Source organism: Phyllostomus discolor, chromosome 11 (genome assembly GCF_004126475.2).
Source record: "Phyllostomus discolor isolate MPI-MPIP mPhyDis1 chromosome 11, mPhyDis1.pri.v3, whole genome shotgun sequence".
NCBI lineage: Eukaryota > Metazoa > Chordata > Mammalia > Chiroptera > Phyllostomidae > Phyllostomus > Phyllostomus discolor.
In genome coordinates, this window is record NC_040913.2 from 64,531,061 (window position 1) to 64,547,018 (window position 15,958).

Consider the following 15,958-nt stretch of genomic DNA (forward strand, 5'->3'; position numbering starts at 1 on the left):
CTCAATATATAGAGCCCTTACAACTAAACAACAAAAAGACAAACAGCCTAATTTAAAAAGGGCAAAAGACTTGAACAGACATTTCTTCAAAGGAGATATGCAAATGACCAATAAGCTCATAAAAAGATGTTCAACATCATTACTAATTAGGGAAATGCAAATCAAAATCACAAGAGACCACTTCACACCCAGTAGGATGATTATAATAAAAAATGCAAAATAAGAAGCATTGTATGGATGAGGAGAAATTGGAACCATCATTGCGTTATTGGTGGGAGCAGAAAATGGTTCAGCCTCTGTGGAAAATAATTAGGCAGTTCCTCAAAAAGTTAAACAGAGTAACCACAGGATTCAACAATTCCACTCCTAGGCATATCCTCCAAAGAACCGAAAACAAGGACTCAAGGAGTACTACTGGGAGTAGCCCAAAGGTCAAAAGAATCCAAAGGTGCATCAACAGATGAGTGGATAAAAAAATCATGGCATACACATTCAATGGAAATTACTTAGCCACAAAAATGAATGAATGAATCTTAACAACATGCTACGTGAAGGAACCAGGCACAAAAGTCACTTATTGAATGATCCCACTGTATGAAAGCCAGAATAGGTAATCCATAGAGCCAAGAGCAGCTTGGTGGTTGCTGGGGGTGGGACTGGAGGGGGAGTCACTGCTGAATGGGCCCTGGACTTGGGTGTGATGAAAATGTTTTAGAACAAGATGCAGGTGAGGGTTGTGCAACACTGAATGTACTAGATATTACTGAACTGTTCACTTCAAAATGGTGAATTTTAAGTTATGTAAATTTCACCCATTAAAAAACAATTAATGGACTGCATATATATAAAGTTACTGTACGTAAAGCAATAAAACTTTTAGAAGAAAATCTAAGTGACCTAGGGTTAATCAAAGTGTTGGTAAACATGATACCAAAAGGTTGTCCCATGTAAAAAATATTGATAAATTGGATGTCATCAAAATGAAAAACTTTAGCTCTTTGAAATATACTGTTAAAGGATGAATTTGCAAATCACAGATCCAACAAGTGACTTGTAACCAGTATATCCAAAGAGCTTTCAAAACTCAACAAAATGAAGAGAAACAATTTTTTAAAATGAGCAGAGACAATATAGTCCAAAAAAGAGGATATACCTATAACCAAATGATGCATGAAAAAATGTTCAACATCATTAACCATTACAGAAATACAAATTAAAACCATGGTTAAATGACACCACATACTAACTAGAATGACTAAAAACAAACGTTGACGACGCCAAACACTGTGGAGCAAGTGGAGCTTTCATACATTGCTGGTGGAAACATAAAATGGTGCAGCCACCCTGGAAACTAGTTTGGCAGTTTCTTTTTGCATTAAACATACACTTACCATATGACCCAGCCATTCTAGTACTGTGTATTTATTCTAAAGAAAAAAACAACTTACGTTCACACAAAAACCTACACATGAATGTTTCTTCTCTATTCATAATCACCCCAAACAGAAAACAACCCAAATGTCTTTCAACGGGTGAACAGATAAACGAAGTGTGGTACATCTGCAAAATGTAATCCCACTCAGCAATAAAAAGGAATAAACTTGATGCAGACAGCAACTCAGATGAATGTCAAATGCATTTTTATGCTGAGTGAAAGAAGATAGTCTCAAAAGGTTACACACTCTATCATTCCATTTTTGAATAGACAAATCTATCGTGATGGGGAAAAGTTCAGTGGTTGATTGCCAAAGTTGGGGCAGGTATGTGTGTTACTACACAGCAAGAGCTTGAGGGAATGTGTTGGTGTAACATATCTCTTCTGAGTGCTAGTTGTGATTATGGTTATATGAACCTATACATATGATAAAATTCATAGAACTGTACATCAAGTCCATTTTACTGTAGGATAAATAAAAATAAAATATATAAATTGCTTTCAGAATAACATATAAAATGCACAGGGTCTGAATGTTGAGATTCAAGGTATGATATGATTGTCTTTGTACTTTTCTATATAAACCAAACTGTGTATAATAAATAATTTATGATAAATCAGCTTTACATGAAGAAACAATAGTCTAAAATGGCTACAACATAGAAGTGTTTAATATTTCTCTGTAATTTCAGTACATACTAAGCCTAATGATTTTAGTTTTCTTCTCTTCTAATACTCTATACTAAGGAAAGCAAATGACCCCTTTTCATCAACTTTATCAGAGATGGGAAGTGATCCAAACTAGACCTTGACTGATTATCTCCTGATCAAGCACTGTGGTGTCATGCTTGCAGCTCATCTCATTTCATCCTTACTGCAACTCTGCTGTGTCTGAAAACCAAGAACATAACAACACTTAGACCTTTTTCTTGAGTACACAGTATTGCATTACATGGATCATATTTTAATCAAATGGAAACTGAAGCTTAGATCACCAGGGAAAAAGAAATATGCTATCTTTTTTTTTTCCTACTCTAAGTAAGACTTGGAATCCAACCCCCTGCCTGACATGTATCCATTGCATAACTATAATCTCAGTTCTAACCCCTAATGAATTCACTTTTAATGGCTTAATGTGTGTATGTTATTAATTTCTGTTTATCTTGCAACTATCCAGTTCTTGAAAAGTGGCAAATCCTTGGTATTCATACAATGACTGGAGAGATGGATGGATGGAAGGATACTGGCTGTCTGGATGGATAGATGAAAGGAAGGGGAAAAACAGGGAGGGAAGGAAGAAGACAGGGTGGAAGGAGGAGATCATTCTTTTTTCTTTGTAATAATTTCAGTAAATTATACCCAGTCTATGATTCTTGTTTGGAAGAACTGCAAACTAAATGTGATCTATGTATGCAAAGCTTATAAATTTATTAGTGGCTTGTGCAGTAATTTTTCTTTTAATGTTTCTGTAGCAACTAGTGACAAATTAATAAAAGCTTAATTTTTATACAAATAGTTTTATTACAAATTTGAATTTTTAAGAAATACACATTTAAAGAAATTACATAAAAGGCCTTAGTAGTCTTAAAAACGTTTTGGAGACTTTCAGCGAAATGTCACTTCAGGCATAGTGGTCCAATTCTACTCTCCTGCAATTCATCCATTCCCCTGCTGAAGTCTGAACACAGCTCATGAAAAATCAAGGAAGCCACCTGAATGTGCTTACACGTAAAAATACTGATATTTTGATTCAACAGAGCTGTTTTTCACATCAGGCTGCAGAATGAGGAATACTAATTAAATGAAGGCCTTTTAAGGTTGTTGCTTTTGAAGTCAAGTCATTCAGTTTGTGATTAGTGTTTAAAACCCTGAATATATTTAAAAACAGAATAAAAACAATAAGCTCAAAGTACATGTTTCAGTATAATAGACACCATATTCATGAACCTGGATTTGGTTTTGGCAATACACAATTTTTGGTTTGGAGGTGAACAATGAAAATTTGTGTTTCACATTCAATACCCTGATGTTTAAAATTCCATGTTAAAGGAGAACACAGTCTTTTAAAGGAAGAGACTATAAGCTTTATTTTAACAGTGGAACTGAAACTAAAAACTTGACCTGCCTAACTGCTGACATCTATATAAATTACTAATATATATATATATATTTAATTTCTGCCTATTTTGGACCATTTTTATTCCACAGGATATTTGTGATTTCTGCAAAAGCAGCTGCATAGTACCACACATAGCAGAAAGACCTTAATTTATATTTGGGGATTAGAAGATATGGCCACTGCACCTGTAATTCCATTTGGAGGTTCAAAACACCGTTTCACATGACTATTATTTGTACAGACCAAGGGACCTGAATTTTGAAAACAGCTAGACAGTGACATAAACAAACATTTCATCCGGGGGTGGAAAATGAATCTATTATCATACAAGAATGAAAACGGGCATTCAAACAGTTTGGAAGGCCCCGCACACCTCCTAGCACCCTTTGGTTTTCTGATGGAGTCCTCATTTTACACATCAGTGCACTGCATTGTAGAACAGACTTATGTTTTTATTTCATCAAAAGTGCCATTTTTTATGTCACTACTGACAGCTTATCGATGTCTCTGTTTCTCCTTCAGCAAGTAGAGGCCAATGAAGCAGGGTGTGTTAGTTAACGCAGATTCCTATAAGGCACTTTACGGTTTTCATACTGGAAGTGAGGTACACAGGATATATTTCTAGGGTTCGTTGCTGTTAAAAAAAGAGGAAGGGGAAGAGGAGGGAGTAGCACCATGTTGTGACGTTAGCTGAGAGCTGAGCTTCATTATGTTCTTCTCATACAGACTTGACAGCGACTGACATGCGTGTTCAGCTCCCCAGCCTTCAAGGTGGACGGCGTGGGCTTCCTAAAATGCAGCAGAGAAAACAACCAGCCATCACTCCACTGCTTGTCAAGCAGGCAAGCAAGTTCCTCAGCCTTCCCACCTGCTTGGAGATCTCTAAGGGATCAGACGGGGATGGGCTCCAGCCCCATGACAAACAGCCACCGTTATTCAGCGTGACTATAAGAGGGCACTGTGCTGGGGGCATTACGTGGCCTTCATAACGCATGGAGCGATACAAGTTATCGCCTGCATCCTCCAACCCCGGCTCTGCAGTCAGTGACATTCCCAGGAGCACACAGAGAGTGAAGGCACAGCTCACGTCACCCTGTGTCTATTTAGCTCCAAAGTCTCAACCACTCCCCATCCCACCCTCTGCCTCCTTGAACTACACTTAAACTTTGTCTTCTCAACCCGATTATAAACTCCTCCAGGGGAAGAAGATTGCTCTTCTCTGTAATACTTCACACATACTAACATTTATGGAATGATGTAATGAGCAACAAATCTGGAAAACCTAACTAGACCTTGAAATACTTTTATAACTTTTGAAGGATTTATATGCAGGTGGTCTGATTGAAAAACAAAGAGAAGGGAAGACACCTAATGCTCCAAATACTTCCTTGATCCTACAAGGTTACCTTATTTGGACTACTGGAAAGGTAGAGACTGAACTAAAATAGACAATCAAAGTCTGTTATAGTCAAAGGAGTCGTATAAAAAGTACTTTGCCCTAAAACTAAGGCTAATTTTTATCAACTTCTGGTGAAAATCATAGTGCCCCTAAATTAATTATTTAAGTTAATGGGAAATTACCTAATTTTGTTAAGAAAGCATTTTAGTTCATTGTACCAGGATATTGGTTAAAAAAAAATCCCCACTTTTACCTACTTACCCTATAACACAAAGCTCCAGGGGCTGATATATACATTAAGTAGCGTTTCAGTAGCTAATGGTTAAATTCTATCCGTAAAGTTGGTGTTAAGTTTCCAGTTGCCTGAAAAGTACTCATTAACAACTGGTGATTTTTTTGATGCTTTAAAGAATTGAGTGGCAAATGTGTTGCTTCACCTTTTATGATCTAAGCTACAAAGAGATGGGGTCATAGCAAAGTTCCACAAAATTCTCTCCAAACAGGTAAAGATAGACAGGTGTAACTCAAAGGATGAGAAGCTTGTTTGGGGAATGGACAGTAAGTAACGGTCCAGGCTCCATCAGCCTCCTACATCTGCTGCAGCAGAGGCTGCACCCACGTGTTCCTGTCCATCAGGGACCAGGCCAGGCTCCAGCTGAACTGCAACAAGGTCAGCAGCCTCTTGGGACAGTCATTTGAAAGGTAAAGCTTCGGAAATGGAAAAGAAAGGAAAGGAAGGTCTTCCCTTTTAATTTCAGGTGCACTTGTACTGAAATTTATTTGTACATGTCTAAAAACCACAGTTGTGTTAAGTCACTCAGAACTCATACAATGCAATGAACGTGAACGCTGCTCACTTTTCTTTCACTAAGTGTTAAAGATTTATTTGTAAATGCTCTTTGAAGATTTTAATTGCTTGAATTACATTTTAGTGGATTCACCTAGAAAAATGAAAAATGACCTTTGTTCTTTCATGGTGTTTCAGTTAATGAAAGAATTAAGCCCATCACCTAAGCTCTGCCTTTGAAAATTGTCTCGGTTATCTGCCCAAGTAGAACAGAACCAAATGTTCATTATTACATATGGAAGAAGCATTCCTGATTATTACTTTATACCCATTTTTGAGACTTTGCATTGGAAGGTATATGGATCATAGATGAATAAAAAAAAATAAAGGCCACAAAGTGGGTGAGGGTCCTACGACAGAGGGTCATTCCGACTTACTTGAACATCTCACTTCTCTCTATAATGGCAAGCCAAAAGCTGTAAGCATTTGCGTAGTAATTACAAGTCCCACGGCCGTGGCACTCGATGAATGGAGCACTTCTAAACTCTTCCAGACAGGAGCCGGGGGATGCAAGGGCTTGGCCAGAACCTTCCGCCCCAGCGCTGGTGTGCTGCGGAACAAAGGGACCATGCGTCAGCAATTCTCACCCACAGACAGGAGAGGGCGGCACTGTTCCCAGGGAGGAGCCAGAATGCTCCTTCTAGAAAGCCAGCCCTCTGCCTCATGCAGTCACCACGGAACACACTCATGCCCACACTGCTCACAGCCTGCAAGCTGGTCCCTGATCTAACCACTGCACAGGATAGCACTCCACGCAGTGCCAGAATCAGTCAACCACTCCTCCCAAAATAGGAGGCGATCAGTCCAGCTTCATTAGATTTTAACGAAATGCTGTTCTTGCTATGTCTTATTTTTGAAAACTGGAACCTCTTCCAACTTGGAACATGAGACAACAGCCAAAATGTGCAAATGATACTATAACCAACGGATATGAAAGCAGACTTTCTAAACGAATGTATACAGAATAATCAAAATCCTGTATTTGCTACATTAGATGCTACATGTCCTTTTATAAGGTAAAGAAAAATCATCCATTCTTTTTCAAAGAGGAAATTTGACAAAAGAATAAGAAAAAGGAATAACTACTACTGTAACTCTTAAATTGCAATTTGGTCTAATGACTTAAAAAGGTGATGTGGAAAGTATTTGTGTAGGGTCATTTACTGGGAGTTATTCTAAGTAAGATCATACAAGTTCAGAGCTTTCATATGCTCAATCAATACTGTAAATTGAGGCAATAAAATAAAATAAGGAAATACAATGGAACCCCAAACAGGTACCATATTTCCTGTTCCAATTGGTTTTTCAAGGAAAGGGAACATTCAGGGCAGCTGGGTGGTGGGAGGGCAGTCTCGGCCCGCATGAAGGGTGTGGATACTCGCGTGAGTGGAAGAGGCAGCATGCTGTCAGCCAATATCCCACTGCTCTCTTCCTGACTCAAGCTTCTGCTCTCAGGCTTGCATGTGTTTTAGTAAATGTGTACCTCCCACACACACATCCTTCTCCTCTTCTACCTGACTCTAGGAAACGTCATCATGTCCTCCCAGCTACCTAATCCCAGAGCAGTCACTCCCACAGCAACAGGAGCACTCTGTCTGGGCACTGGAACCAGCGTGTGCCCAGTGGAGCAGGCCAGGTTCCTCCCCAGGAGGAAGACCGGCCTAAGCAGCATGAGCACAGAACTGAGAGGGTGGTAGCATCAGGGGGAGGAGGCAGGGGTGATAGTGGGTAGCTCCTCTAGGAAAACACGAAGTTGCCTGAAGCACTTACCATCACAAAGGAATAGCCAATCCAGAGCGAGGACCATCCATTGGGGCATGGTGGGATCTGAATCGTCTGGCTGTGCACCGCCATCACCATGGCTGGAGCCTCACACACTGCACACCTGGAAGGTACCAGAGCAAAGATACTTAGCAGCTCAAGGGATGGCCCAGGATGAAGCCTTTATTTACGCATTCTTTTTCCCATTACTTGCAGTCAATCTTTTTCCTCAATTTTTCTGATTCAATTACATGTTTATCAAATGGATAATGTGACCACTTCTTGGACTCCAAGGCTCAGAGACTTCTGGTTGGTTTTAGAAGCCTGTCTCCATATTAAAATATTAAATTCAAAACTACATCCAACATGAGTGATTTAATTATCTGCTTTGTAGAAGGAAGAAAATGAACAGTGGCCTTTTCCCAGAGGAGCTGGGCTACAGGTGACTTTGTTTCCTCTTTTATGTTTTCCAACTTTTCAGCAATGAGTGTGTATTTCAACAAACACAATTAGTGCTTGGTGAAATCCCAGTGCTACCACTTCCAGAATGCAGCCATTTGTTTCAAGCGAGGAATCATCTAAGATATAAGACTTAGAGTAGCCAAGGCAAATAATGTATCCGAGGCTGGATGTCCATGTGAGCCTCCTTCAGAAGATTTGTTCCAGACCTGGAGCCAAAAGACCAGTGATGGGCCCATACCCTGGGCTAATAAGGCTGTCCTCAGGACCACTGAGGCTGCAGTAAGTCCCACAGAACCCTCCCCAGGACAGACACTTCCCAAGCAGGCTGCCTCACATGCAGCCACCCAGGAATAAATTAAAACAACCCACAATGTTCTGACTCAGACCCTCTCAACTAAGGGAACCCTTTGATGGTGAGATAATGTTTTTTAAAAGAAAAAAAAATTAAACACTAGCAGGAAAATAATTATATTCAAGTCACAAAATGAACAGTTTTAACAACGCTGATAAATGACTATAAATGGTATTAATAATTACACCTAGTTATGCTGGAACATTTGCATGAAAATGGATGAGGAGTGGGAAGAGGGCCTAAATTAGTCATTCGATTTTCCATGGACTTGGGGGTGTGTGCAATTTTCTATTTTTTTTTCCACACAGATGCAGATGAATTAAAAGGCTCGGTTAAACGACAGTTACTGAAATTGGCCTTATACACCATCTGCCTGCCAGACGCAGAAACCAGAAATAAAGCATGAAGGAAAGGCTTTCTCTGGGCTAGGGGGACTCAAGTGGCTACAGAGAACGTGGTCCTGACCCCGTCAGATGGCTGAATAGGAAACAGAACCACAGGGTTAATTTTACAGTCCCTTAAAATTCATAGTCCAATTCCCCACATAATTTATGAAGAAACTGAGGTCACAGTGTCAAAGCCAGAACTAGAACTCAGTTCTTCTTTCTACTACAACAATTAAACAATTAGTAGTTTTGTGATGATTCTTGCCCTTAGAAAGCCACAAAGTACTTAGAAGCCCTCAGAAGAAACATGTAAGTCCTGAGAAGTCACTGAAAACCTGTCACCAGGAAAATCTGCTTCTGAAGAGGCCAGGAGAAATGGGCTTCTTCCATCATTACCAAAAGGAAATGTGAGACCGTACATGGCTCAAGGAGTAGCAGGCTTAAAGGATGTGACTTGTAAGGTCCCTTCACGCTGAGTTAGGATGGGTCAGTTAACAGAAAGACGTAAAAAGCCTGACGTGTATAGTACTGGGACATTTAAGCAACTCATGCTTACAGAACCAGGGGTTCTTACTGAAATTAATGGGCCCACAGAGAAAAGCAAATCTAAGACACAAGGCTTCTGAAGACCTAATTTTTGGAATATTCCAAATGTATGCCAGAGCCCTTATGTTCTTCACCAAGTCAAGGTCAAATATGAACTTTATCAAGAAGGTAAATAAAAAAATGCAAAATTATTTTCTACCTGTTGTCCAAGGGAAGCTAAACAAAAACACAAAAGTGGTTAGTTTTCCTTCTCACACATTCATCATGGTTCTGAACAAGGAATGTCTCAAAACAGAGCAATCAACAGGCCCTCACTGACATTTTCAAGTGCTGTCTGTGGTTTGAAAAGTGCCACTCTGGAAGGGTAATGAATGCCTGACTTTTCCCACTGAAGACTCATAAGTTTTCTCACAGCTGAAAAAATCAGAAAGTTGTCTGGAGATATTTCGATGCAAGGCAATCTAAAACCTGTGGTTTTCCTATATATTAGGCATCTCCCAGCCCTTCTGTTCCAGGTCCTAAGTGGCACAGTTCTCTTAATAAAACTGTGATGGGCCAGGCCCAGCCTCCCTGCCTGCCCCCAAATGGGCAGTGATCAGTGACTAGTTGATGGCCACACATTACTGGACCCATGCACGGGCTCCAGGGGCCAGCTCTGAGCACTCACTCCCTGTTCCCGTCCCTTCTGACTGCAGGACACTTCTTAGCCAACATGCTACATCTTTCTTCATATTCAACAGCTGCTGATTGCTTTAAAGGAAGCGACACTCAAGTTCCTTCTGAGGCTCACTGTCTTAGGGCAAACTTATCCTGTCTTGTTATTCTTTTCATCCCTTATTATCTTAGTTTGTAAAAGTAAAATTATAGAATAGCTTAGTAGTCAAATAAATTTATTCATTTGCCAATTTTCTATTACTTCTGAGTAAAGCTAAGGAATCAACATTTTTTTAAGATTTTATTTATTTATTTTTAGAGAGGGAAGGGAGGGAGATAGAGAGAGAGAGAGAGAAACATCAATGTGTGGTTGCTGGGGGTTATGTCCTGCAACCCAGGCATGTACCCTGGCTAGGAATCGAACCTGCAACACTTTGGTTCACAGCCTGTGCTCAATCCACTGAGCTACGCCAGCCAGGGCGAGGAATCAGCTTTTAATTCAAGGGTAAGAGGCAAAGATAAGACAATCATGTATTTTTCAATTATAATAATTTCAATTTCCCATTTTACTTCTTCCAAGGCAGACTCTTGGGGACCTGAAAGCATACTCTAGATATTAATTAGTGTGGAAAGCACTTAATTTGGGAAGCAGCTCAGTCAAATGCATGCATTTGCAGCTGGGTACAATTTATCCAAGATGGTAAAAGTTGGTAGAGGGGGAATATGAGAAAAATTTGAATATGTATATATTTTGACATATACAATAAATCTGTATAATCTTTTTATCTAAACAGGACAGACATACAGTTTGTGGTATTACCATTTCTTGGGGACCACCTCACACCTATGTTTAAGTTTCTGCATTAAGTGCCACTGAACTGTCCACTTAAAAACAGTTCTGATAAATTTCGTGTTATGTATATTTTACTACAATTAAAAATAACAAAATATTTTTTTCAAATTTCATGGGAGTGGGGGTAGTTCAGAAAAAAAAAAAAAGCCTTGAAAGGCTCCTGAAGAGGATTATTTAAGGGAAGCAAAGTTGAAAATCCTCTTCTAATGCCTGCTGAGCCCTCCGATGACACTGCTTTGCTTGTAGGGGGAAGACAACCACCACAGTGTGTCCCTTGAGACACGAGTTCTGCTCCAAACCTAGGCATTATCTCACGATGGTCCTGCACTGTAATTAATTCTTAAAGAGGATAACTGACTTTTATATAAAATCATTTTTATGGCTGATTTCTATGACAAAACTCAAATAGCATAATTAATAAACTGAATGGTAATGGATTGAATGTTTTGGGGGAAATGAAAAACAAAAAAACTCTGTCTAGACTACAAGCAATTTTTCTTCTTCAATTATACACCTGTTTCTACAAATGCTCCACTCACCTGCTAATAAACGGTCTAATATTTTCCCCGGAGATGGGTGCCATAGACATTGGCATGGGTGCTGGAGTGGACAACCAGTAGGAATAGTCATTTCGGGAGGCGAAGTTGCAGACATTGTTGATATTGCAGAACAGGAAGGGCATCGTACTGAACTTGCGCAGGCAACTTCCAGCCGTGCCTGGAGGCGCAGAGAGAGGTGACAAAGTGAAGTATTTGCTTTCTAATTCACTGTCTGCCTCTGTGTAAAATGGATTTAAGCTGGCTAATAATGAAAGGCATATATGCAATCTAACCATTAAAATGGGAACACATTTTTTTGAATTATAAATAAAAGGAAGTAGATATACTAAACATACAAGCACGACTGTAAATGAGCATTAAATTAAATTTAAAGTAATCAAGGCAAAAGGGGAACTTAAAGAATTACGTAGGACATTTTGACTGAATTCTAGAAGGTATTTAACATGGGGTTCCTTATACAATGGATAGGAACACAGTGGTCAGTGTCTTTAACACCAGTTTTGCCAAAAATGCAGGGATGCTCTTTATATAGCCGCTTGTGGTTTGCAAACTCAGTAAAAGTTAGCAATGTCTAACACTAAAACATGATCTGGATATTTAGTGGAGGGTGGATAGCTGAGGGGGACGAAGAAAATGACAACAGACATGAGCTTTCTGCTGTTATAAACCAATAGAATGGACACAGCAGAAAATGCAGAACATGCAGAAAAAAATTTGGACAGAGTAACATGGGACTTTTTCTTTTAAAGATTTTATTTATTTTTAGAAAGACAGGGAGGGAGGGAGAAAACATCAAGGTGTGGTTGCCTCTCATGCACTTGGACCTGGCCAGCAACCCAGGCACATGCCCTGACTGGGAATCGAACCAGCGATTCTTTGGTTTGCAGGCCAGCACTCAATCCACTGAGCTAAACCAGCCAGGGCTGGGACTTTTTTTCTAAAAGAGCCACAGTAAAGCTGCTCTATATTAAAAATATCAATACAAACTTTCATGTGTGTATTTCTGAAATCTTTATCCTACTTGCTAATTTGAAGAAGAGATCAAAAGCTTTATTAACTTAAACATTTTCAAAGATTCAGCCTTTACATTTTCTTGGCTTCACATTAGTAATGCAGTGGCTATTAAATTGATGGCTCATTTGGCAAGGATGTAGAGAAATCAGGCTGAGCCCTCTTTTCATTAATGAGGTCTTTGGGGCACTCTGAAATACAGGACCAGAGCTGAAAACAAGACACCACTGAGGCACTGGACGTACCTAACACAGAATTTGTGCATTTGTAACAATGCATCCATGTGTAAACATCTCACCTAAGTCCTGTCCGTGGGCCCGTTCATTGCCTTGCACATAGAGCAAAGAGTACCCGTGGTAAAGAATTTTGGTCCCAGGAGGACACTGTGGATCTTCTGTTGTTTGACTGTGCCTGGTCACAAGGAAACCATGATCAACAGATGGGGTGCCTGGGGGACCCATGGATCCTGGCAAACCATCAGGGCCTGGTGGTCCTGGGAACCCTCGTGGACCTGGAAGAGAGAAGAGATATTGGGTTCCCCAGTCACAGTCAAGTTGCTCTGGACAGCTTCAAGCAAGACCAATCAAATATAACAATCCACCTTCTTGCTATCTTAGCTTTTCCTTTCTACATAACCCCTTGAGGTGTTTTAAATGCAACGCTGACACTCGAAAAATTTAGTCCAATGAATAAATTAAATAAGAGAAAAGGAATATATGAATGGAATAAATGACACGATTCTGTACATGTAATGCATATAGCATTTTGGGGCTTCTCTAAGAAAGAATTATTATAGAATTATTAAAACAACCTCCTTTTAAAGTGGCCTCCTGTTGGGGACCACCCTGCCTGGTATCAGAAGCTGTAACCCCCACCAAGGCTAAGGCTGAGGGAATTACCTGGGACCGTAAGCCAGCAAGGAGACAAAAGCTTATCTCCCTGGCAGGAGCACCACTTCTGTTCCTTTTACTTCACCCTGCCTGGCCCCCAATGCTTGGTTGGTTAGCCAATGACAGGTAAGAGTCCCCAAGGGGGGAACAACCTAAGACAGGCATGATCGCATGGGAGGCCCCCAGGGAAGGACTTTGGGGGCTACAGCAAAAGGGGGTGATGGACCCTCAGCTATGACAAAGCCTGAGTCCTCATTGTCTGTGAGAAAATCTCCTTATCTCTTGGTTGCCTTAGTTCCCTTGCTCCACCTAAGCCTGGAACAATGACAGGGTGGTGCCGCCAAGTGCTGGAAAGGACAGGTTCCCGGGTGATCAGGCTGAAGAAAAAACAATGTAAAACCCTGTGAAACCTGCTTTGTTTAGAATGCTCTCAACTGAATGTTAAGGGTCCAAGGAAGAAGTAAGTTTGTTCCTTAAAGTTTTTTACAGCTCTTTGACCCTGACTCAGAATAGGCCCTCAGACTTCCTTGTTACCTATTGTTTAATCCTTACTTCCTGGCAATGAGTAATGAGCTTTACCTTAATTCTTATGCAAACGAACCCAATAAAAGCCTGCTCTGGTGGGAGAACAGGGCGCTCTCCCTTAGGGGCACTCTCCCCTAGGGAGGGTGGCCATGTGCTCTCCACTAAAGAGAGTGGCCATTCCGTCCCTATTTCCCCACAGGACTCGGTTGTCCCTGTGTATGTTTTTCTCGTGTTTCAATGAGCCATCCGCAGCGTTCCACTGTCACTGCCGGTCAGTGATCGCGTCAACCTCCCTTCCATGTCTGCCCAAAGCCTGTGCATGGAAACAGGGCACTAAGAAAGCCCCCATGCAGTGGATCCCTTACTTCCCTGGGATAACTATGCCGCCTGTGAAACTTCTGCTGAGCTATGCCCTTTGCTCAGTTATTCAATGCCCTGAGCCTTTGGCATCTCAGTCATTATGGGATATCTGAGTTCTTGCTTCCTAGGGAAGCAAACCAACTTTATCCCATGGCCGACAGTAGCCTTTGGCCAACATTGGCATTATCATCTATTTTCCCTTGTCCGTTGCTGAAACAGAATTTCTGTAGCTGCAGCCTGCTTCCCTCATAGGAAAACAGACAGGACCATCACTCTTGGCCTACTCTCAACAACATCTGGAAAACACTATGCTTTGATCAACATCTGTCTCCCTATACAGAAAAAGTGATGACAACTATTCAGCTCTTCTATAGAATCTGATTTCTTCTAAGAAACAGACTTCTTTGGAAATCTTTCAAATAACATTTTTCAAATCTATTTTGCAGGTTCCCACATGCCTGGGCCTAATGCCTCTAACCTAAAGACATAGGTAGAAGTAAGGCTGAGAAACTGCAGTAAACCTACCAGGAGGTCCAAAGGGTCCTGGCTCTCCTTTCTGGCCAGGGGCACCGTCAAACCCGGGAATACCTGGTGGCCCAGGTAAGCCCACTGATCCTGTCACACCTGAAGGAAGAGAAAAAGAATTTGTGATCTGGTCCCAGAGAGCAGCAGGCTGAATCTTTTTCTTCCCTTCTGAAATGTCCTCTTTCCCCTTCTAGAAAATAAGCATAAGGCCTTTGACTGAAGATGAAAGTTTTCCCAAAGAAGCATGATTGCTTCCTGCAAAGCCCTGTATACATTTCTCTGAGGCAACTGCCAAACTGACATTAGAATGGGTGTGCACTTCATCGTTGCATTCAGAGTTCTTCCTGGTTTTCTGACATTATTGTTGTTATTATTTGGCACACTGTTTTGGAAAAGGCAGGCTATGTGTGCTGGAGACAGAGATACTTGACACATTTTCATTTTCTCACACGTGTCCCCCTTGGCCATATTCCAGCATCTAAGTAATTTTTAGGCAACAGATATATTGACAATGAATAACTTTTTCTTCATGTGTACAGTTTAATTTTAGGTAGTTTAAATTTAAATTTTCCTGTGTTCTACCTTCTAATTCTAAATGGTTTTATTCTTCTTTGTTTTTCACCCATTCCTTACCAATAGCTCTTGAAATAGGAACTGTTTAGCCCAAATAAGCAGAAAGATTCTAGGTTAGGATGTCTGGGAACAATAGAAATTAGCACAAACCTTTGCCAGTTAGGTAGAGCTTCTGGACCAATTCTTACTGTTTAGATTACTTCTTACCACCCCTAATCTCCTAGCTGGGAAAGATGATGTGGTTCCTTTCACTCATGTTTTTCTTTCTTTCTTTTTTTTTTTTAAAGATTTTATTTATTTATTTTTAGAGAGGGAAGGGAGGGAAAAAGAAAGAGAGAGAGAGAGAGAGAGAAACATCAACATGCAGTTGCTGGGGGCTGTGGCCTGCAACCCAGGTATGTGGTCTGACTGGGAATCCAACCTGCGACACTTTGGTTCGCAGCCCGCACTCAGTCCATTGAGCTATGCCAGCCAGGGCTTCATTCATGTTTTTCTAAGTGAGCATAGATGTGTTAGGTTGTATGTTCCTGTAGCTATTCCTGTATTTTGGTCAGGCTTTTTTAGGTACGCTAAAAAATTTTATTTGGTTTTGATATACATTAAAGAAAGGTAAAAAAAAAATCATAGTCAAACAGGTGTTTATGTAGCCATTACCCAGAGACTTTGATTTTTAGACACATGGGTGAAGAGGAAATATCTT

At 40.5% G+C, this 15,958-nt stretch overlaps 1 protein-coding gene across 1 annotated transcript in view; it reads right to left on the reverse strand.

The window, feature by feature from the left end:
- Nucleotides 1-2,932: 2,932 nt before the first annotated feature.
- COL4A1 (collagen type IV alpha 1 chain) overlaps nucleotides 2,933-15,958 on the reverse strand; it is a 164,000-nt gene continuing 150,974 nt past the window's right edge. The window contains 6 exon segments of the mRNA XM_028526657.2: nucleotides 2,933-4,343; nucleotides 6,178-6,350; nucleotides 7,571-7,685; nucleotides 11,354-11,531; nucleotides 12,684-12,896; nucleotides 14,686-14,784. Coding sequence (XP_028382458.1) covers nucleotides 4,262-4,343; nucleotides 6,178-6,350; nucleotides 7,571-7,685; nucleotides 11,354-11,531; nucleotides 12,684-12,896; nucleotides 14,686-14,784 — 860 coding nt within the window. The 3' untranslated portion in view covers nucleotides 2,933-4,261.